Raw genomic sequence first — 25,358 nt, forward strand, 5'->3', positions numbered from 1 at the left:
CTGATATCATAAGGTGACCAGATTTCTGAAATGGAAACGAGACGTTTTTTAGTTCAGTGGTCAAAATCTAATTGAAATCTTACTTGTTATTATCTATGATTTAAAAAAAAAAAAACGGAAACAGTAAGTTACATTTTTGTATTGTTGTAGGTTCCATATACTGTTATTGAAATTAATAATTATTATGATGTCTGCAGGTCAACCCCTAACTGGTTTTACAATTATATACAATTGCCAAAAAATTACACTAAGAAAAATAGCAAATTGCAAAAAAATGGTATTATGCCAACTCTCACGCATTGAGCGTGAGACTCACGCAATTGACACTTTTCACACGCTCTCACGCCACACATCCATTTTCTCACGCACAGAAAAATTGCGGAGCAAAGGGGTACTTTTAATATTAAACTAATTCTCAGCTCTTAGATTCCGTCAATTTTATTACGAAATTCAGACAAAAATACGTTTGGCGCTTGTAAATGTGACGTGACAGATCGCTGAGCGCCTCAGTTCAAGTGCACGTGAACCGATCATCTGTTACTTTTTTATTTAAAGATGCAGTACAACTTACCGAAAGTATACATAATATCGACCAATTAGTGTTTTTCAACCACGGAAAGAGGTCAATATAACAGCAGGAAAACAATTATATATCAAATAACGTTACATTTACCTCAGGAAAGCCATTTAATGACCATAGCATATTGAATAGAAAAAATAGCTAGAGAGGAGATTTTGCTGAGCACTATATTACATATTTATTATGTTTTTACTTATGTCATTAAATAATTGTTATTATAACAAAAACTGCATTATATTTATGTTATGTTTATGTTTACAGCATTAGGTGAGATTATTTTTTTTAAATAAAATTTAAAATAAACATGTATCCAAATTAGTCAATATTGAATCAAAATCGGAATCAAATCACAAGAATGGAATTGAAATCTTGAAATTTTTGTCAAGCAATAATAAAAACTGTATCCTACCAGTCATTGTACAATGTAAACATTGTAACATGTTGTCACTAAACTTCATAAAATTCTATTTAGTTACCAAATGTTTTGACAATCACAATTACACTTATTGTGATGCAATATTTGTTTTTACATACCCCCCAAAAACACTGCAGAAATAATACAAAATAAAAATGACAACATATGATAAATGAAACTGTATTTAACAATTTATTTATTTTAGCTTTTTCCATCTGTATTTAGTATTTTTATTTCCACAAGCTGTGAATATGTTGTATACAGTAATAATAACAACTTTGTTTAATTTTTTCAAATGTTATTTTTTGTGTGTGTGTGTGTGCTTCTGGAAGCTATGGTCATCTGGCTTTTTTGCAGTGTTTTTTCAGGCTATTTTGAATGTGCTTTAAAATAGGGACAGCTCCAGTTGGAGACAGGACACCAAAAATGGTCACCCTGTAATATTGTGACATGATATCGTGTAACATGTTATTGTATTATAGAGTAAAAAAAGTGGGGCAGAAGTACACTTTTGTACTTACCCCTAAGGGGTGAAAATTAATACTTTAAATAAACATATTAGTCCCTAAAGTATACATATATTAATACCTTTTGATATGGAACTGCCCCAGTGACAGCTTTTGTACCTTTTTCTGAGAGTGTGTTGTTAGGTCACTCTGAGACTTATTAGGTTTAGGTATCTCCATACATTGTCTGTACAGATAATTTATTTATTTTACTGTGTAAGGATAAAGGTGGCAGTAATAATAAAGTTTCTTATGCCAACATACTATTTTGATATAGATATTGGTCACTAGGTGGCAGACAGATACCACAGTATTTGCAGCACAACCTGCTACTGAGAAATAGTGGTGGTTTCAACCTGAACAAAAATATTTGTTGGTCAGATTATTATGGTGACATTCATAACAAAGTGTTCAAATGAGCAAAAGTTTGAAGTAATTCCTTTTTTATTTTCTGTCTCCCTATTCTCTCTTTCTTTCTCAGATGCTCCAACAACAGATGGCCTAGTAAACCAGTTTAAATTCCCCTCACAGCATTTTCCAAACTGACCTTGGGTTTTCACACAAACACACACACACAAGGTCATGTGCTGGGTTTGTTACAAGATACTAGAGGGAGGAAAATCTTTTCTTCCTCCACCCAGAATACACACACAGATACGGTTTGCGTGTACATACATGTCCTCTCACAGATCACATACAAATACAAAAACACAAATTCTCTCCTCCCACCCTCTGTTTGTTCCTCCTCTCTCTCTCTCTCTCTCTCTCTCTCTCTCTCTCTCGTTCTTTCTGTCTCACTCAGTCCCTGCCTGGTCGATGCTGTGAGTTCCTCCTCTCTGTGTTTGGGGGGGGGGGGTTAAACACAGGATTCTCACTGCTTTCCTCTCAGTCTGCAATCAGCAACGGACACACACACGCACACAGACGCAGCAGCTATGAGCGCGGACGATGTGGTGTGCACAGGATGGCTCATAAAATCCCCTCCGGAGAAGAAGCTAAAGAGATTTGTGAGTGAAAGTCCTGTGTGTCTGAGCGTGAGTGTGATGTACTCGGCATTAGAAGCGGGTACTGCAGTGTAATGATCCACTGTCAGTTCATGTTCTCTGTGTTTTTATAACACAGGATCTCTTTGCTGTGTTTCCCTGTGCTGCATGGTTGGATTTTAATTGCATTTTAAGACATACTATGTTCTCAACTATGTGCATCAGTATCGCTTACACTTGCGCTCTCCCTGCTGCTTTCCATCACTGTCAGTGTTTTACTATTTAACTGTGCTGTGCCGAAGGCTCTGCTTGGCTGCATTTTGATTTCTGTTGCCCGTGGACTTTTGATCGTTGTTATGAGATGCTTTACACATGCTAATTCTCAGCTGTGTTTGTGCACATTTGTGTGCCTTCTTGCACGTGGCTTTGCTGCTTTGCATAGCCTCTTCTTGCCTGTGTGAAATTCAGTGCTGTGCTTTGTGACAAAGCAGTTTACCTGTGCAACCACTTAAACAGGCACTTCCATGTGTTGCTTGTCATTGAATGCATCTCAGATATATTCTTTTTATATCATTTGATATTACCTTTTATTGTATAAGTGACAATGCTTTATGCTTTGTCATGTAACTGCAGTCTCGTTGTTATTTGTCAGTTGCAGAAATGCAAAGTACATGGTTTGTTGTCCTGTGCTGTTCCCTTGTGTTTAGTCGTCCTTCCTCATTCCTCATCTGTTTACGTGTTTACTGTCTTTCACTGTGCTCAGCACTCATTTTGACCCTGTGCTTTCATCTGTCAGACGAGAAGCTACAGTGTCTCAGCAAATGCTACTTTTTTGAGCCTGAAATTGTGTTGCTGTTATAATGTTTTCCTTGTCCCAGAATCTAATGAGTAAAGTATATCTGGAACAGTTTTCAACTGTTTTTACTGTGTAAAATGGTGCTGTGTACGTGTTGACCTCAGTTTTGTTTATAAATAGGGATGAGTGTAATTGTAATCACTATTAACAGTGTAAAGGGCCGTTCACTCCAAGATCTATAACTATAATGATACCTATAACATAGCTAGCTTAGCATCCACACCAATGGACAATTACGTTTTATTATAAGCACTGGTCCTTAGTTCTAGTTCATTAAATCCTTAATCATTTAAATAATTTAAATCATTAAATCCTTAAGCTCTTTGATATCCGGTGCATTCTGATTGGGTAAAAAAATCGTTTCCGATTCCAGTTATATTGTTGTCATTATAAAGGCCTGTTCAAACGATAACTATAGCATAACTATAAAGTTTTAATAATCATTCAAGTTCTATGAGAACAGCTATAACGATAACGACACAGGGGGATTGATATAACTTTGGAATCACTTTTAGAACGTTTTTTTTATAGCAGATGAATGATAAAAAAAACATTGACAAACAATCAGAATCCACACGAGACTTTAAAGCAGCCGACGACATAACTGCAGTGCACACTATTAATATAAAGAACATTATCATCCATTGGTGTGGACACTAATATAGTTATTGTTATAGTGTGTGAACCAACTGTTTTGTAGTTTACTTAAATATTCCTGTGGTGTGATGACATTTTAAAAAGTACAACGATTCCATATCAACGTGTATTGTTATAATTGTTTCAGAACAGTAGCTTTAAATGAAAAATTGCATGTCAGACAAGACAGCATTAGTGTAGTGCTGTTGTCACTGTTTGACATGTCAACTACCCATTTACTAATCTTTCAAGCTTTCTTTGTTACTAGTTTGGCTAAATATAATAGTGAGGTTATATTTCGTTTGTTACTACATGCATTTCACAATTGTACATCACGCCTTCCACAAGCAGGTGCACAATAATATTCAAAAGTTGATTTATATGCAGAAGAGCACTGTTTAGTCTAATTACAACCTGATTAGACAGACAGAGAGACTCTCAAGATCCTCTGCATGGAAGTGAAGGTCTCAGTTGTTTGGTTGAGAAGAGGAAGGGCAGGGAGGACCTTCAGTCATAAGACGAGTGTTCATAGTGTCAGCCTGACACCACAAACACGCTCTCTCCCACCCCTCAATCTCTTTCGCTCCGTTTCTGTGAAATTTGGGTGTGTTGCAAAACATGGGAAGTGTAGGGTGCCAGGCAGTTGAGAGTGACCCTGCATTCAGAAATGAGGTGTGCTATCAGAGACCAGACAAGCAAAAGTGGTTTGACTGCTATTAGGAGGTGGAACTGGGGGACTGACAAAGAGTGAGTGCACATGTGTAAACAAGTGTGCCTTTAGTCTGTTTAGTGCGTATGTGTGTGTCATAGTAAACAGTTCAAGGCACTGCATGAAGAGCAAACAAACTCTCTCTCTCTCTCTCTCTCTCTCTCTCTCTCTCTCACTCTTTCTCTTTCTCGCTCTCTCTCTTTCTCTGGTTTTGTGGCTTCATCAGAGAGTAAAATGTGAGACATTGGGAAGGAGTGTTTGTTGTGTGCTATCAGTGTGATCTTTCTTTCTTTCTTTCTTTCTTTCTTTCTTTCTTTCTTTCTTTCTTTCTTTCTTTCTTTTGTTGGTCATTACATTCTGTGACATACTGTACATGCAAATCAATTTACAGAAAATGCTTTTTTTAAAGATGAGCAAGGCAACTTATCGGCAATGATTAGTCCACAAAAAATATGTCTGTGAACTTTTTTCAAGATTTTAGATTAATTAGGGGAAAAAACCTAAGGGGAAGTGTGTATTTAAGGTGCTGTGACAGGTCTCTATTTCTTTGACATATTTCTCCATTTTAACCACCTTTGAGCTTAAAAGTAACTCTTTTTTTTTTAAATATTTTATTTTACAAATATTCCATGTAGTCTCTCAATTAATGATAATTAGGTAATTAATATGAAATAAATGTATTAGGTTATGATGTTATGTTATTGTGCATTGGCTGCTATACGCTTTCAAAAAGTATTGAAAATGAAAATATTGATTTATAAAGAAAACTGATTTGTTCCTAATTCTGAATATGTGAATTCTTGTGTAGTCCACTGGTAGTACATAGGAATTCAGTTCAAATCTACTTAACTCTTTCCCAGCCATTGACGGAATTTTCTGGAATTTTCCGTCATTTATGATACAACACTTGTTCCCTGCCTTAGCTGCGGGAACATATTTTTAAGGGGGTGGGGCTTGATGTCGCGCGTGCGAATGAAGTCCCTCGTCATGCCATAAGATCGCGCTGCAGCTGAATCATCCATCCATCCATTTTCCAAACAGTGGAATCTGTAGAAAGAGTCATTGAATATTTTACCTTATTAGCCCATACATACAATGCAAAGACTTTATCAAGACTATTATTACTTGTTTGTGCAAAGCATTATGGGAAAAGCTCAGTGGATATTTACTTTTTGTTGTTGACCTTAGGGAGGAAACAAAACACATTGTTTAACATTAGTTTAGATTGACATTTACACAATACTTTTCCATCTAAGAGGAACTACACAAACATGTAGTTTGCTCCAAACACATGTAAACAAACTCATACAGACTCAATTTACTGTTCTCCACAATGTACATAAACATACACAAAGACGCACACATGCAAACGTGAATGTGTTGGTGTTTGCTTGTTGGAGACAAACGTTTGGGCCAATTTCAGACTTCCCTTCTGTGAAGGGTTCTGGGAAAACGTAGCTCTAGTTCCTCTCTTTGACTAAAACACTCATGCATAAGGGGAAGAAAATATAGCCATTCCAATAGAAAGAATAGAGAGAAGGTCTTTGTTTGAGGCAGAGGTAAATCAAGGCCATGCTCTGACCGTGCTTTTCTGAGCATGCCCAGATCTAAGTGTGGTCTCGATGAAAAATTCTGTAGAAAAACTGTTCAGACACGGGAAGGGTAATGTATGTGGTTTAGTGAGATTCACACACACAAACACAAACACACACACATTAGTGGTTCAGTGTGGAATAAGCGCATTTTAATCAGTGTCTGTTGGTTTGTGCTCGTTAACTTTCCATAATCTGTTTAAAAACAATTGTGTTTTTTTGGTACACTTTAATTCTGCTAAATTGGAACAAATAATTTTGTACTTAATGCACTTTAGTTATCCGGAAACAGTGCTGAAGTTCAACTAAAGATATACTTAAGTATATTTTATTGTGCTTAAGTGGATCAAGTATACGTATACTTTAGGTACACTTTAAATATCTTGCAGAGATCATAATATCCTTACTAATAGTGATAAGGCCTAATATTAAGAAGTGTGCATTATGCAAAAAAGTACTCCAAATAAAGTTTAATTATATTTATATCAGTAAAGTCTCAAGCAGTATGTCAGTAAATATGTTAATGGTTTTGTAGTATACTTAGTATGAAATAAATGTTTTTTAAATAGCCTACATTTTTTTTTTTTTTTTTTAATTAAATGCTCAATTACTGAGATATTTCTTAGGTTTCAGGATAAACCACTTCACCCTTTGTCAGCTTTATTTCTTGCATGTCCGAATATTTTAAATAATAAAGACCATGATTTCAGCAAAAACAGTTCTATATTTACTTTGTGTTCTGTGCATATGTTGCGTGCAAAATTAATGAGGTGTGATTGCTTTTTTTAAGGAGGCTTTTGTGGCCACATTCCCCCAACTTTACTGTAAAGTCCATTTCTGGCCTATAGTGTCAAACATTTTTTATACAAATACCACTTACAGTATAATTGGAAAGGTTAATATATCAGCTTAGTATGCTGTTCCTTTCTGTGTGCTTGTGCAATCTGTGAAATGGATTTAAATATAGTAAAATGGATGTGAGAAAGTACTATATTCATATTGACAGCTGAAAGCATGAACACAATAGCCATAATAATATATATATATTTTTTTTTTTTTTTTTTTTTTTTTTAATAAGCCGAAATTGCAATTGAACTTGACAGCCAGCCAATGATCACTGTGTATTTTTGTTTTGTGGAAAAGAGCAGCTTTGACATTTTGTGTTCCACAAGAAAAAAAGTTGTGTTTGAAGTGATTTGAGTGTGGCTAGATTATTTTCAGATTAAAGCAAATCATCTGTGAGTGTGAAATGATGTCATTTTCATTCAATTATATTACGGTGTTTTTTTATTCAAAATCCAATTGTCTCACAAATCTGAGGTGGCACATGCACCTTGAATTTCAGGCATGACACTCCTGGTTGTACTGTAAGTGTATTATAGGTAGAGGTGTAAAGTCCAGGGGTCAGAAGGTTAAAGTCCTGCCATATGTTTATTCCACCCATGAACTCAGCCATCTGATTTCACCAATTACTTCTATATCCTGGCTGAAAAACTGTGCTAATTAGCAAATCCAGGTGATTGGAACAAAATACTGAGGAGGACGTTTACTTTCTGAACCTGGACTTTCCACCTCTGACTATAGGTCACTTTGGATTAAAAGTTTGGCTGTAAGACCAAAGTAAATGGAGAAGTCTTTTCTGGTCTCTTCTTGCTTTATCTGGCTCTCAGGACTCATGTCAGCACTTAGTCTGGATCTCAGAGAAGAGGAAGAGAGTTTGTCTTGTGACAATGTCCACAATAATAGAAATCTTGCAGCTCTGTGGCATTCTTACTCATAATGCATTTGTTTGCAACATATTTGTATATCTGTAAAAACGACCTCAAGGGAGGAAGTCAGGATTTTCCTGATGATACAAGTTGGAGATTGTGGTCTTTTATTAAATATTGCTGGGAGAAAACAACTTTAAAACACTCTGTGAGAAGTAGGCCTGTGAGAAATGTCTTCAGGGGTTGTGTAACAGCTGACTTCTGTGGTAAAATCTTGGTTACAGAAAGAAAACAGCAACTAACTGAACAAAGATGTTTCAACAGAGAACTGAATTATGTCACAGACTGAAGCAAAAGAGAATGTACTAAGTTGCTGATGGATCCAGAACTTTTTTTTTTTTCGATGGAATAACAATCTCATGAAAGGGAATAAGGAGTCACTCCAAATAGACTATAAGCTAGTGGCAATGACAGCCGGTGTGTGTTTTGGGTTGGGTTTTAGCTGGGTTTTTGATGCCGTATCTGATGGTCAGATTGGCTTTTCATCTGGAGTTCATCTCATTTTCACGAATCATAATTCCTAAATTGTGCAATAGTACAAACTGACTTATATAATAAAAATATATAGCAAAAAGTATGTATGTGTCTTTTGAAAAAAGGATACTAGTTATTGGTAAAAAGTGTTTTACATTGGCATTAAAATGACAATTAAATATAAAAGTTATCTATAAATGCAAATACACACAAATGTTGGGTGTCCCCTAACCCTAAACCTACCCATCACAGAAAACTTTCTGCATTTTTAGATCATTTTTATTTATGTATTTTTGATTAATAAGCTGTTTTCCACTTGAGCAATTTTCAAGGCTATTTATATAGAGCAAGAGGAAGAGCAAGTTCGTATATTTTGTTCAGTGTTATTTATATAAGCAGTATAAATGCAGTGTTAATCTTTTTGGGTATTATCTTCCCTAATAAGAAATAAGCGAGCAACTATGAGAAACTATGAGTAAACCTGTGACAGCATAGAAACGGCTATTCCCTGTCTTTTTCTTTGCTTGGAAATGTTTTTCTGCTGTAGTTTCTATAATAGTTTCTGTTACATCATTAAAAATAGGAAACCTCTCTGAAAGATTTACAGATGTCACCTGAGGCAGGTACTGTTTGCACTTGGTAGCACAGGGAAAACCTACTAAAATAACACATAATGTACAATAATCAGAAATAATGACCTAATAACATCAGAGTAAATGCATTTACCACATAAGCTAATATTAACCCAGTTAACTCATGATGACATAACCTAATATCTTAATAGAATAACAACTTAATTCATCTAATGAGCATGTTTTTGCACTGATTACAGTCGCTGGTAAAGCCTGGGGATTTATACTGATTGACTTGGTGTTGATTATTTACTTTTCATAACCATATGTGCAACCTGTTTCTGCTCTGAGAGATTAATCTGTTTGTTTCTTGGAAAGTACATTTGTAAGTCATCTCTAACTGCAGGTCACGCCCTGCCCAGTTTAGTCAGAAGTTTATCTGTAAGTTTGTTCTTGCATTTATACTAGTCTTGCCACGGTATACGTTACGATCGGTAAGGGACGACAGTGGTGCAAAATTTTATATTGGGTAAATGGGGTGATTGACTGAATGCTTGTAATGATTAAAGTTTATTTTTAATGCACTTTATTTTTTGGAGTTTTAGTTTAATTTTTAGTTCAAATAAGTCAAGCTGTTTTCATTACTGTAAAGGCTATTGCGCTATTAAAATGGCTCCTCAGTCGGTTTGAACGCAGATACCACATGGTGTGAAAAAAAGGACATTGTGACAAGTCTAATTTGCACAATAATACTTTAATATTTTGTTGAATCTACTTCTTGAATTAAATTTATGTTTAGCAATCACTTTTCTTTGAAGACAGTTGAAGTACTTTGTTTTGTTCATGAACCTGAACTCTGCACATACTGTACATACCAGAATGGAGCCAGAGCCAATTTGCTAAAACAGTGCTTAGTTAGTACATAGTTATTTGACTATTCATTAGCCGTATCCAGTAGCCACCATGGACTTAGTGACATCAGTGGAAAAGGACATTTGTTTCAGAGGAAGAGCAAGTTAGTATATTTTGATCAGTGTTATTTTATTATTAGTATTTATTATTATTTTTAATATTATTTTTATTATTGTTTTCAATTATATAATATATTTAGATTTTTTTACTATTACCTTTTATTTTTAGATCAAATATTTTTTTTATTTCATGCAATATTTATTTCAATTAATACAAATTATTTTAATAGTTTTAATTTTAGATAACAATAACCCTGGTTTTATAAAGACTGAAGTTTATAAAATACAATTTTTTTTTTTTTTAAATAAAGTGCACAGATAACTTGTTCAAAATAAGGCCAACCAAGAGCAACATGTGTCAAGATACAAATAGGGGCAAATGATAATTTCATGTGAAGACAAGACAAGATCTAAAGATCAAAGGAGACTTGATTGCTAATCTATGTGAGAGTGTCCAGAAGGACAATGCTAATCTAATTCTCTTCCCCTCTTTCTCACTCTCTGTCCCTCTCTCTCTCAGTCATGGCGAAAGCGATGGTTTGTTTTGCGGAGGGGTCGGATGAGCGGGAATCCTGACGTTTTGGAATATTACCGTAGCAAGAGCTCCCGTAAACCAATCAGAACCATCGACCTGCAGGAGTGTGAGGTCACCATCGAGGCAGAGGTACGGCCCACTAAACGTCAGTACCAAAATCAGCACCTATTTGTGGTCAAGACCACCACGCGCATCTTTTACCTGCTGGCCAAAACAGTTGAAGAGATGAACATCTGGGTACAGAACATTGGACAGATTTGTACGTTTGGAGGACTGAACAGACATGCAGGTGAGGCGTTTTACGTGTAATTTTTGTTTTTAGGCCTTGGACAGCTTAGTATGACATGCTCACAATTGCCTTTTTCATGAATCATAGCTTCTGATAGTGTCAGAATTTGTAGACTTGTTGTAGACTGTCTAATGACGACCCAATAGGAGCACAGCAATTGATGACGTGTGTGAGAAAGAGAGGAGAGACATGTTGATATGTTGATACTAGCTTGTCTATTTACTGTAATACGTTATATAAATATCTTATTTGTTTTCCCTTTACATTATCATCACACTATCAAAATTATCTGAAGATTTTACTGATGAATGAGCAGTTCAGAATGAATGCAGTGTCCAGTCTTAGGGTTAGGGTTAGAAATTATAACAAAATACAATTTATTATTAAAATAAATAAATAAATTAAATAATGTTCACCAAGGCTGCATTTGTTTGATCAAAAATACAGTATAAAACAGTAATATTGTGAAATATTATTCAATTTTTTTAAAATGTAACATTCCTATAATGGGAAAGCTGATTTTCATCATTACTACAGTTTTCAGTGTGACATGATCTTTCAGAATCATTCTAATATGCTGATTTGCTGCTCAAGAAACATTTCGTATTATTATCAATTTTTGTGGAAACCGTAATTTAAAAAAAATATATATATTTTTTTTTTTGACCAGTTGAATGCATCTTTGCTGAATAAAAGTAGCAAATTCTTTAAAAAAAAAAAATCTTACTGACCTCAAATTTTTGAAAAGTAATGTAAATATGCACTATATAATTTAGAATAAATATTAATAATCATTTGTACATCAACAAGTGACAGGTGATGAAACAAGATCAGGAGAAAAATATATCATTTTATTCACGCTAAGGTACAGAAAAGAAAAGCACCTCAAAATTAAAATTCTAGTTACAAATTTATTTCTCTGCAGTAAACACACCAGGTATAAAAAAATGATGTGTATGTGTGTGGGTTTATGAGAAAGGAAAGTGCTACAGATGAGCTAAAACAGGAAAAACCCTTGTACGTAAAAAGCCTCCTAAAAACAACCCTTCCGTCACATCAGATCCCTCCATTAACCTAAAGATTCATATTCCTCTAACTGCAGTTTTGAAATGAATGAACTTAGACTGGGAAATAATTAGCCACTGTATGTTTCCTCCAGAGAGAGATGCTGAGACTGAGAGATGCGGACAGAATCTGTGAGAGAAGGACGCTGTAATATAGGCGAGGTCTTATTTTAATATTCTGTTCCATTCCTCCATCTCTCTTCCTCTCTTTCGAATAGTCTGCAGAGCAACAGCTGCGTCACTGAGGAACATTCAGACACACACACGTCTGTCATAACGTAGACAGCTCACAAGTATGTGACATCTCATATCTTTAACTAATAATAGCAAACAGCTAGCGTCATGATCTGTGTCCACAGCACATATGACTGCTATTATAGCAAGAAAATATGTTTTTATTAAAGCTGGCACTATAATAGTGTAAGACGCAGGGAGAATGTTAGCAGTTAGCATATACCAAACACAGAGAGTGAGAGAAACCTCAAGTTACACATTACTTGGAAAGATAGCAAAAAGATGAGTGATTCAGCAGCCGAGAAGTTTTCAGACACACACGCTCTTGGTTACTGTTTAATACACAACACACTGGATGGTTGGACACGCCTCTAAACTGGTAAAGGCTGATTGTGAAAGATAAAGCTAGTATATACAGAACAACATACACGTCCATGCCCTTTTCTCCACAGACATGCAAAGATGAAAAAGACTTAATTCGTTTCTTTCTTCATGTTGCTTACGTCTCTGATGAAGACCAGAGATGACTATCAGACATATTGTTGAAACGGCGAGTGTAGTTTTGGAGACACAAAGTCTCAGTCGCTGCTTAGCCGCTAACCTCATTACAAACCCCAGCAGGACTCCAGCCATGAACTGGAACTCAGCTTTTTATTTACAGGCAGACGTTTTTTGTCTCACTTTTGCAGTGAGACAGACAGACAGCGGGTTAGAGAAGAACAGTTTAGAGATAGTAGTCACACCTGGAGGACCGCAGTTTCAGATCCTGCTTCAGGCCATGTGTCAACATACTCAGAACATACACTGGGGTCCTGTTAAACCAAGGCTTTTTTGAACTTTTGTAAATTCAAGTGTTGATCTCTGCCAGAGCCATTACAAGTACATGGTTATGTCTCTTCTCTCACTCTGAACTGTCACCATGCTTACTGTTTATTTACTCTCTCTGTCGCCATACACTTCTCAAAGTCTTTCACTCTGACCTGTCACCATGACAACTACTCACTGTATCTCCACTGTCCCTCTGACCATCACCATGACAACCACTCATTGTGTCTCCTCTGTCCATATGACCATCACCATGACGACCGCTCATTGTGTCTCCACTGTCTCATGACCATCACCATGACAACCACTCATTGTGTTTCCACTGTCCCTCTGACTCATCACCACGACAACCGCTCATTGTCTCCACTGTCCCTATGACCATCACCATGACAACCACTCATTGTCTCCACTGTCCTTCTGTCACATCACCATGACAACTGCTCACAGTATCTCTACTCTCATTCTAAACCATAACCATGACAACTGCTCATTGTGTCTCCACTGTCCCTCCCATCACCAACCACTCACTGTATCTCTACTCCCACTCTGACCTGTCACCATGATGACCACTCATTTTATCTGTACTGTCCCGCTGACCTATCACCATGACAACTGATCATTGCTTTTATATGAAAATAATTATTATGAACAAGACACCCAAAGTACTTGTGTGATCGCACTGTCAGAGAGTTTAGGAATATTCACACGTAATTTATACACATGATATCAGAGTTTTAAAACCAAACATTTTAGAACAATACAGCATGGTTGTTTAAACCAATAAGCATTAAGCCTGAGTGCAGAATTCGTCACGGCCGTATTTTTATACGAGTAGAAAGACATCAGAGCAAGTCGGACCACACTCTGACACATTTCTAACCGGCAAAGATCTCGCGGTGATCACTAGTAATCGTTTCTGGGCAGATTTTGCTCAACTCAAACAAGTATCTTTTGGCAGTTTACTTTTTTCGACTCTCTGATTGGTGGAATTTTCTGTACAGCATCATGGGTAATGTAGTTTTTCCAAAAAAAACAACTAATATGACATAATGCGGGCTAACAGCTTCAACAGAAGCAAATACTATCGATTAATAACCTCGTAGCTCACAGTAGGTTTCCAAGTTGTCATTAAAAAATACAGTCCCCTATTCCCTAGAAAATGAATTGAGTTTTTACTTCCGGAACCCGGCTGTTGCACTCTATTTCTATTCTCTCTCTGACCCCATAGTACCATGACTACTACTTATTGTATCTCTACTGTCCCTTTGACCCCATCACCATGACAACTGCTCACAACTGCCCTGTTCTCATGAATCCCTTTACCACAGCAACCTAGGTCTGCAGGTGTAAGCAGCTCTACATAATAATTAATGGCTTCTCAATGCAGCTGTATAAAAGAAGCTGTTCAAAAAATTTTACACTTACTGTACAAACATTGTGAAAAAATGTTACAGGCTTATACATTTGAGAAAGATCTGCTAGATATTTACAGAACATTTATATACGAGAACAAAAATGAATACAACCACGTGCCTGGTATTGCTCAGATTTCTCTTCTGAGTCATTGTCAGTTATTCAAGTGTTGGATACCCAATAGTAGGCTCTGCCAAAGAAGCAATGTTTATGTGAGCCCACACAATCCCCCTTAGATTAGCATGCTAGCTGCAACGTGATCAAAAAGCCGGTTATCTACAACTGTTTACCCACAGCATTACTCACAATGCCTTTCAAGCACCAGCAGGTTGAGTGTGATATCAGACGTCCAAACACTGAGTCATCACTGGACACCTCTGTTTATGGACAATTAAAATGATTTGGATAATTTGAAACTACCTATTTAATTAACCTGCTCAACTATAATTCCCAAAATGAGAGATGTGTCACTCAGATTCTCACAGCACACACAGATATAACCATGATGTAAGGCAAGCGGCTCAAAACTTTCCACAATTACCTTTATCTGCGTTATTTCAACTCAGTTCCACCTTCCAAAAACATTTTTGCTTACTATTAAGAAGAGAAACGATTACACCCCAAAAAATCGACCGTGAACATGTCATGTGTTTTTAGCGCGTGTAACAGGCTCACGTGTTCATCTGTGGGGTTTAGAAATGTCTGGCCACTACTAATGCACTGTTGAGTCTAAACAGGAAGAGAAAGAGAAAGAGAGAGTGTGTGTGTGTGTGTGTGTGTGTGTGTGTGTGGGTGGGTGGGGGGGGGGGGTGGTGGGGGGCTGGAAGGGGTGATTTGGTCTGCCACCTTCTGGTAATTAAAAGCAAATGTACTTCAGAAATGAAATGTGTTAAATGTGTGCAATTTTTTGACATCCAAAATAAATCAATGTATCAAAGCCAATCTATTTATTTTTCTCTTGCTCTTTCTCTTTGACAGAATCAATGGACAGTCTAAATCTCACTCCCTCTTCCCAGCAGCCATCTCCAGCACTTTCTCCTCATGTTTCTCTTGTGGCCAATCAGGACACAGTTACCACCGACAGCCACACTGTCCTAGACAGGCCTAGCGAATCAGAGATCAGCCCTCCGCTCGACTACCTCTTCCTCTCTCAGTGTGAAACCGGGACAAAGAGCATCGTCAGGCAAGGCCCACCTCACTTCTTATGATCACATATTGCAAAAATAATAATTACATGTTAATCTCGATACAGAATTGAGATTCATTCCATGTATCGCCTGACTAGTTATTGGCTTTTTCTCTAATCAGATTTAATAAAGGTGACTGAGAGAATAAATGAGAAAAGAAAATCTCTCATGCTTTTCGCATCAGTGAAATCTTTTGATCTTGGTCACTGCAGCATAACACACTGTGATTAGATTCAAATAAAATCTTCAAGGACCCGCATGCAAAGTAGGGACTTAATGGTTTTATAAGAACGCATAATGATTTTTGTAATGCTGTTTTGTTTTGAATACTGATCGTCATTATGGAGGGGTTTAGCTGATTAATGAAATAACTGCAGGCTTCTCAGAGCTGCATTACCGTTCAAAAGTTTGGGGTCGGTAACATTTTTAAAATGTTTTTTGAAAGATATCTTCTACGCTCACACTTGATTTCAAATACAGTAAAAACAGTAATATTGGAAATAGTATTACAACTTAAAATAACCGCTTTCTTTTCAGTACCTATTCTTTCTTCAGTGTCACATTATCTTTCAGAAATCATTCTAATATGCTGGTTTGGAGCTCAAAAACATTTCTTATTATTATCAATGTTAAAAACAGCTACTTAATATGTTTGTGAAAAAAAAACTTTTTTTCAGGATTCTCTGACGAATAGAAAGTTTAAAAGAACAGCATTTGTTTGCAATAGAAATCTTTTGTAATTATAATTATACGTTTTACCATCCCTTTTGATCACTTTAATGCATCCTTGCTTAATTAAAGTAAGGTGACGCTTTAGATTAGGGAACACATATTCACTATTAACTGGAGTTTTCCATCAATACACTCCTAATCCCTGTATATTGATAGTTCACTCGGGGCCGCTTCTGAAAATAGGATTATATTGTAGTTGATTAGAGTAGGTGGAGTAACAAATCAGTTGTATGACCGTAAGCTGGTATTGTTAGCGATCAGTGGCCTGCCCGAATTACGCTTGAATTCCATTCGATCACTCAAGCTTTAAGTTAGGTAGTTGTTGTAGTGGTTATATTTAGGTATGAGGTAGGGTTAAGCGATGTAGAATATGGTCAATTAACATTTATTTGTATAGCCCTTTTTACAATACATATCGTTTTTAAATCAGATTTACAGATAATGCATGTGTCTACATTATGATTTAGAGTGATCTGCTATCAGATGTGACTGTGTCTAAGTTGTACATTTTAGAAAAGTACATATACAAATCACACAGTAAGCTAACAATGTATTAAAGACATGTTGTTAACAAATGATTAGGATATATACAAAATTCTTCATAAGAGGCTGGATCCAAACTGGAGCTGACATACTTTCTAGTTGCCTCAGGATGAGCATCCTGAGATAAAACAGAAAAGCAAATGGAAAATAACTAGCGTAGCTGCTGTTCATAACAGTAAGCAGATAATAATGTGCATTTGATGGAGCATTTCGTGGAAAGTAATTCCAATGTTTTCTTATAACATTACCAAGTGGCAGCATATAGAGTATATTGAAAAAAGCAGAGGGCCTAACACAGATCCTTGCGGCACTCCATAATTTACTGACGTTATCTGACGTAATATGTGTAAATACTAATAAACAGCTAATATGCTAGTAACATGAATGCGAATAAGCAACTACTTAATAGTGAATATGTGTTCCCTAATCTAAAATGTTTAATTTCTTCAAAAAAAAAAAAAAAAAACGCCACACCTGAACTGTAGTATATATGTTCCAGGAAATTTGTTTTCAAAGTTTTTAATTAAAATTAACATGAATTGGAAATTGGAAAGAAATTATTGTGTTTCTGATCTTAAAAACAACATTTACTTTCTTCTATAATAACATGAACAGCTGAATAAGACCAGGAAAGTCGAATAATAAAAAATAGGGTAAATGTTTATTTCAAAATGACCTTAAGACAACTTTTCTAATGTGAACCAGATTTGAGTGGCTCCAACACTTAAGCAAATGTTGAATTTTTTAACTTATTTAATATGTGAGTTCACTTGTCTATTTCGATTTTTTTTTGTGTTGTCTTCCTAAGGCTTTACATGCAAAAGAGAATTTGGAATTTGTTATGCAAATTTATGATTTCTAAATGAGCAGTGATTCAGCAAAGAAAGCCTGTATAAAAAAATAGTTTCATTATGACACAACAAACCATACTTTTTCCATATGCTTTCTCTGAAGACATTTTTTTCCATTGAAGAGTTTCGTCAACAGGTTTTATTTTGAATAACATTATTTAGTTGAATAAACAAAAAAAAATTGCTTATTTCTTATGCATTTATGTGTGTTTGTCCTTCCCTATAGGTGTGACAGCATCTCTAACTCTGAACGATCCTTTGAGCAGAGCTCGTCTGAGTACACAGAGGATGTGTTTAGCCCCACCCCTCGCATTGACTCCTCCCCCTCCCCTTTCCTTTTGGCCGGGGTGTCCGAGCCCCCGTTCAGCGCCCCCTGTGGTCCGCTCTCTCTCTCCTCCTCACTTTCGTCCTGCCTCTCATCTCCCATCTCTCTACGCCGTCCACCGGACATTTTCAGATTCGACCGACCCTTCTGCGTGACATCCGACCCACAGACGCCTCCTCCCCTCCCACCCAAACCTACACACCTGTCCGATCCCCACAGTAACGAAGATACCGGTCGTAATCAGACGCAACCTGTTCTCCTCCCTCGCAGGACGTCACTTTCAGGAATAGACCACTTTAGGAGAGGTAAACATACACACAAATACACACAACAGATATTATCAATAACTCACCCTTCTCCGCCATTTTTCTCATTGAAACATTGCCCAAAAAAGTATTATATATTTTATTATTATAATGTCTTTTTTTTTTCAGTAGACTTAGACAGTGCTGGAAGAAACTGGAACAAACGTCTAAGCCTCAACCTGGTAAAGAAATATTCAAATATGATATAGTCAAATGAACCTGGAGAAAGTTAAACATACACTGTAAATAAGCATCAATTTGAATATTCACTGCCAGAAACCACATGTATCATAGTGTGTCTCTCTCTGTACCTCGGCTATTTCTAGCCGATATTTCTGAATACCACAGTTACTGAAAACCACTGTGAGGATTCATATGTGCCCATGGCCTCCCCACCAATCAGCTGCTCTAATGTCACTTCAGACGGCTACATACCCATGAGCCCCTCCAGCCTGCCTGTCTCCCTACTGACCAACTGCAAAACAGAGCTGCCCTCGCCTTCCAATCCCGACTTTGAGCCTCCTCCAGTCGACCGCAACCTTAAACCAAAAAGACGGGGTAAATGTTTTCGGGTTGAAAATGTAGTAAAAGTTTACCAGTATCATTCACAAAGTACATGGTATTAAAAAAAAAAACATTAAAAGTTGTATGATTGTAGTGTTAGTATTCCGTATCATGACTTGTAGTCTTTAGACTGAATTTAGTGCTACTGATTTAAATAGGAAATAAGATTTACATGCCCCAAAACAGCATCTGAACCATTCCTAGAATATAATATTCATGAGAAATCTCACTGGATTATTACAATTAATGGCAAAAAGAATGTTTGGAAATGTAAACTGATATTTCCTACTGACACACTACAGCAAAAGATATAAATAACTGACTTAAAACCATTTTTTTTGGGGGGGGGGGGGGGGGGGGGGGGGGTATTAACATGCCTAAGACTTTTGCACAGTGTATATTCCTAACACGTTTTACCACATGCTAAAAAAAATTTTTACCAATGACTAATATCTAGATAAAAACAGGATGTGATGTCATAGTTTTAGGAACTTGATTCCTTGTACTTTTTAAAGTTGTTTGCACAAGTACACTCTTAAAAACTAATGGTTCCAAAAGGAGGTTTTCACATAAATGTCATAGAATAGAATAACCATTTTGGGTTCCCTAAAAAACCCTTCAGTTCTTAAAGAACCATTTTTTTTCCCACTATACAGAACTTTCCATTTGCTCGAAAAGAACACAAAGGTTTTTGCAAGCGAACGCAAACATTTTCGGGGGAACGCAAACATTTTGCGAACAAATGCAAAAGCATTGACAAATAATTATTATTTTTTTTCTTTCAACATATTCCTTCAACATGTACTTTTAGGGGCTCTGTATATTTTACGAAATAAGTGATGTGATATAGTGTGTTGTGTTAGCCGTAACTGCTGCCATGAAGCAATTTCATTAATTGGAATATCACGATTTCAGTTAACTACGTCAGAAAAAGAAAAAAGAGAAATGGAAAAGATGTTCTCATGTGAGGAGAGGTACGGAAGAGTGACGCATGTTGAAAATGAATATGAGGAAGATGAGATGCAGCAGAGGCTCATGATCTGTGTATCACACAGAAACCACATTTCTATTTCAAGCTCTAAATTCAAGAGTTGATTTACTAATGTGACATTTGACAGGATTGCCTTGAAATATCGAATTCTCGATTTTGGCAAATACTTTTGTATGCCTTCCATACAAAGCCACAGCCGAATTAACGTGCAGTCACTTTAGCACAGGCAAAAAATACTTTCATTGTCAATTGACAATAATGTAGCGATATATCAATCACCGCTCACGCAGAAGTCACTTTCAAACCAAACAGCTTTCTGTTGGTCAACGGGACGAATTTACATGATTTGAACCCAGTACGGAAGTCTTTTGCGTAATTCCCAGTTGCGTGATTCCTATTTCCTATTTAAAATGACTGAATTTCGCCCTCAAGAAGCGATTCTACAACTGTGAGTTGCTTGGAGATGGTCCACGATTAAAGTTGTGGTCACATTTACGGTTGTTCAGTGAATTTTTCGAGGGCGAAATCCAGTCATTTTAAATGGGAATCCACGCAATTGGGAATTTTGTGTTCAAGTTAGTCATGCAGATTCGTCCTCAACAGAAAGCTGTTTGGCTTGAAAGTGACTTCTGCGTGAGCGGTGCTTCATACATGTTTGTGATGTTTATGTTAGTATTTGTTAAAAGAATTTCAAATATGTCACAATATTTCATATTTATAATAGTGTGCACTGAGCAACACACTGGTATTTTTGTATTTCATTGAATGGCTGCACGCATACTTCTTTAAGAAAGTCTTTGTGACGTATTTCAAATTCTTTTTAAACTGAGAATGTAGGTTTGCCAAGACAAAAGCACAAGAGTTCAGGAAGTGCATGATACTGTCAGAGACGCAGAGCAGGAACCGCAGACAGCTTTGTGCCTTGAGTGGAGGCACAGGGCTCCTACAGGTCATACACCTTCACACAAAGGAAATGCCTCATTAAACTCAGTGAAAGTGTGTTTGTGTGTATTGTGTGGATGACAGAAAAAGATAAGGAGTGTTTGAGCGTTTTGCATTGTGTTTGGTTTCACAGTTCGACCGCCACCTTTAGACCTACGGGGCCTGTCCACCATTTCTGAATGTCCCTTCCACGTCCCCCTCACACGCACCATGACAGAACCCAGGTGAGATGTACACAACACTGAATTGTGACAAACTCAAAGATCAAAATGACCTGAAACTGATCCTCTGCAAATCTGTTCTTCTTCTCAACCTCTTCCGTCTGTGTCATTCTCTTTAGTATTTCTGTCTGTGTCCTAAATGTCGAACAAAGATATTGTGTTTGTCTTCCTCATGTCACCTGATCTCTATTTCCTGCCTCTGCGAACCCCTCTCCACAAGTCTTTTCTCATTTACATGTTTGTGACACGCTGATGTTTATGTAAGATATTGTTTTGTGTTTGTGTGTTTTGTCTTTAGCACATCACTTCAGTGTGTTCCTTTGGACAGGCGGCGAGGATGGGGCTTAAACGGCTCTGAACAGGAAGGGAGCATCACGCCAACGGTAACGTGACTTCCCGTTTAAGCCGTCCTTTCTCATTAATAATTTATTGCTCTGTTTCTCCTTAAAATTAGAAAGAGCAAGAGGGCAACAGAGAAAAAAAAAGAAAAAAAAGAATGATAAAAAGGCAAGAAAACAACAGTAAATCTCTGTAAACGAAAATAGCAGAAAATTCAGCAAACAGAAAGATTTAGCATAGAGTGCATAGAAAAACTCAGCAGATAGTTAAGAAATTCAAACCATTAAATTATGTAAATAATCATAATTTAAGAATAAGCATAAACATGTAAAATATAAAAAATATTTATAATGTTTATACACTGTTATATGCAGTATACAACTTTGTCACTTTATTTATACATAAATTCCATATATATATTCAGATATATGTGTGTGAATATATATATATATATATATATACACACATATACATATATATATATATACACATATATATATATATATATATATATATATATATATATATATATACATACATATATATATATATATACATACATACATATATATATATATATATATATATATATATATATATTCACACATATATATATACCATTATAAAGAAAGTTTGGGGTAGTAAGAATTTTAAAATAACATTCAAATTTAATTATTAGTACTTTTATTTGGCAAGGTTGTATTAAATTAATCAAAAGTGAGAATAAAGACATTTATGTTACAAAATATTTCTATTTTAACTCAATGTACTCTCTAATCATCAGCGAAACAAACAGCAAAACTAAAATAAGTGTTGTCTTAATAAGAAATACATTTCTACAAAAAGCAGCACAACTGTAGTAATAACAATAATAATAATAAATGTTTCTTAAGCACCAAATCAGCGCATTAGAATGATTTCTGAAGGATCATGTGACACTGAAGACTGGAGTAATGATGCTGAAAATTTTGTTTTGCCATCACAGGAATTAATTACACTTTAAAATTGATTAAAATAGAAAAAATATTGTAAATGGTAGTAATTTTACAACATAAATGCAGCCTTGGTGATAGTTTTGAACACAAATATATATATATATATATATATATTATTGTTATGTATTGTTATTATATATTGTGGGTATATTTGTTTTTCCTTTGTTTAGGACTCTCGGCTGTTCCCAGCTTGTGATTCTGCCCCCTGGATGAGGCCTTCTCAGCTGGATTACTTGTCACTTGACTTCAACTCTGCCTCCCCCTCACCAGTCCAGAAGGTCAGTGGTGGCCATGAAGTGAAAAAAAAAGAACGTTTCAGAAATAAATCTCTTACAAGCATCTGAAGCATTCTATACAAGCACATATTTAGTGAGTGTGCATGGGGTTTTAGTGGGCACTGCTATCTGTTGTAGTAATCTTTTCTGTGGCTCTTCTGTGAATCTTCAGGCAGCGATTACAGTGACTCAGCATTTCCTGTCCCAGTGACAGTTGCTTTGTCTCTAAACACGACGTGGCATAATTCTGCCTGCAGGACTGATACAGTTCCGCCGTGCTGGTTAGTGTTTTGATGGTTTGCTCATATTGCGTTATTGATGCTTTCAGAAACCGCTGCTGGTGGACGAGTACAGGGTGGATTACGTGCAGGTAGACGAGAAGAAGACACAGGCTTTACAAAGCACCAAGATGGAGTGGAAGGATGTCCGTCAGTCAAAAGCCTAAAGCCTTCTGAGGGAGGAGGAAATAATCCATTTAAATTATTACTTGGTTCAAAACTTGACTTGTTTTCATCTCCTACGATTTCAGGTACATGTTGAGTCTCGTACACGGCTGTGAAAGGAGCCAGTGCAGAGATGGATAGGAAACCTTCAGAAATAAAATGGCAGAATATTTAGAAAATTATTCCAGAATAAAAGACCTCCAGTCCAACAATTCAAGAATAAGCTGTTTATTTTGTAGTCCTTAAACCAGGAAGTGAATTAGCATTGTAGATTGGGTTTCCTCTGGAGTTTCATATGGGTTTTTAGAACAGTCAAAAGTTTAGGATTGGTAAGATTTTTTTAATGTTTTTCATGCGCAATAAATGCTGCATTTAATGGAACAAAAATACAGTAAAAAACATTTATATTGTAAAATATTACTACAATTTTAAATAATATATTTTAAAATATTATTTGTTCCTGTGGTGCCAAAGCAGAATTTTCAGCAGCATTATTCCAATCTAAAGTGTCACATGATCCTTCAGAAATCATTTTAATATGCTGACTTGCTGCTCAAGAAACATTTCTTATTATTATCAGTGTTGAAAAAAGTAATTTTTGTGAAAACATAGATACGCTTTTTTCAGGATTCTTTGATGAATAGAAAGTTCTGTCACTTTAGAGGAATTTAATGCATCCTTGCTGATTAAAAGTATTAAGTACTTAAAAAAAAAAAATCTTACTGACCCCAAACTTTTGAATGTTTTTTTATTAAGATGACTGTGTATAATTTATGTTGCAAAACATAGAAAATCCTATGCTAACCGCAGACCTTAATTTATTCAATTGACTGAACAGCTCTATTGAAATTTGTTTCTAAATCTAAATAGATAATGAAATACAAATGCTAACAGCTTCAATCTTATCTGAAAACATTTATCACCAAAGCCTAAAGTTGAATTTACAGAAGTACTGAATTACTTCAGTAATTCTACAGAATATGAATTTGTTTACCAGTGCACAAATTAACACACACTCACTCTTGAGACTTTTATAAAGGAAATTATTTATAAAATGATTATTAATTATTGTTAATTTGCTTATCTTGAAGTACAGAGTGACTTTTTGTGGCACTCCCTGGGACATTTACTTTGGAATAATTCCCCAAATATACACGCTGTTCGTTTTACATCACTGATGTATAAGGTTCAGATGTTACATTGCCAATCTGTGAATTCTGAAATAATGTTTTCAAAGGTGTCATGAAGTCTTTAAGTGGATGTTCTGAATATGTTTATGATGCGTACAATCTCTTAAGCTTGTCACAGAAAAAGATAATGCCAATAAATGTGTCTCTTGCACTGATTTAAAAAGACCCTTGAGACCATGTTTAACATGGTCTTGCATTACTAAAATATGTTTCATGAGTGTCGGACCACTGTAAACCACTGAAACCACACACTGTGATTGGACACTGAAACAAATCAATGAAGGAAGTGAATGTTTTGTAGAAGCGAAATCTGCCTTTTCTTTTTTTTAAGATTGAATGTTGAGTGAATACTGAATGTTGAATATGTTAGACTACTGTCAAATTAATGACCTAACAGGGTTACGAAGGTCTGTCAACATTTATCGGAATGTATTTTTCCCATCGACCTGGGGTGCGTTTCCCGAAAGCATCGTTGGCCAACTATGGTCGCAAGTTCCGTCGTTACCAATAGAGTTCAATGGACATTGCGATGAACTTGCGACCATAGTTGGCCAACGATGCTTTCGGAAAACGCACCCCTGGGCCGGTTCACGATTATGAGGCATTAAGAATGTATTTCTGTCTTGGGTTGTAGAATTTTAGTGCCATGTCATGCTGTGCTTATGACACTGTTTTTTTTATTTTTTTTATGGTGGTCAGATTTTACCTTTGCTGTACTGAAAAGAGCACAAAAATCTCATGGGAAACTATCACTGTGACATCATCAGTTTCCCGCCAATCCTGATATTCTTCAGTGTATGCTTTATATCTCATGAAGAAATGTAATACATGAGTGAGAGAAAGAGAGAGAGAGAAAGAGTGAGAGACAGTGTGTGTGTGTGTGTGCGTGCGTGTCTGAAATTTAGAGACCTTACTAACCTGTGTGAATCAATGAATGTGTATCTGTCAGCAGGTAAATTATTGTGATGCATATGGAACACAATAAAATCACTTTAAAACAATTCAGCTTAATAAACTGGAAAGAAAAAAACA

General features: G+C 36.0%; 1 protein-coding gene across 2 annotated transcripts; it reads left to right on the forward strand.

Moving 5' to 3' along the window:
* Positions 1-2,285: 2,285 nt before the first annotated feature.
* gab3 (GRB2 associated binding protein 3) lies at positions 2,286-23,897 on the forward strand. 2 transcript variants are annotated; one of them, XM_084115002.1, is made up of 10 exons: positions 2,286-2,508; positions 10,584-10,887; positions 15,402-15,606; positions 17,963-18,366; positions 18,496-18,548; positions 18,693-18,924; positions 20,997-21,087; positions 21,383-21,467; positions 22,589-22,696; positions 23,022-23,897. In XM_084115002.1, exons 1-10 carry the CDS (start codon positions 2,437-2,439, stop codon positions 23,136-23,138), a joined length of 1,671 nt encoding a protein of 556 aa, XP_083971128.1. In that variant the 5' UTR covers positions 2,286-2,436; the 3' UTR covers positions 23,139-23,897. The 2 variants fall into 2 exon arrangements, with proteins under 2 accessions (XP_083971128.1, XP_083971129.1); XM_084115003.1 differs by having other exon boundaries at positions 18,499-18,548.
* Positions 23,898-25,358: the final 1,461 nt, after the last annotated feature.

Source organism: Abramis brama, assembly GCF_963993115.1.
Source record: "Abramis brama genome assembly, chromosome: 5".
NCBI lineage: Eukaryota > Metazoa > Chordata > Actinopteri > Cypriniformes > Leuciscidae > Abramis > Abramis brama.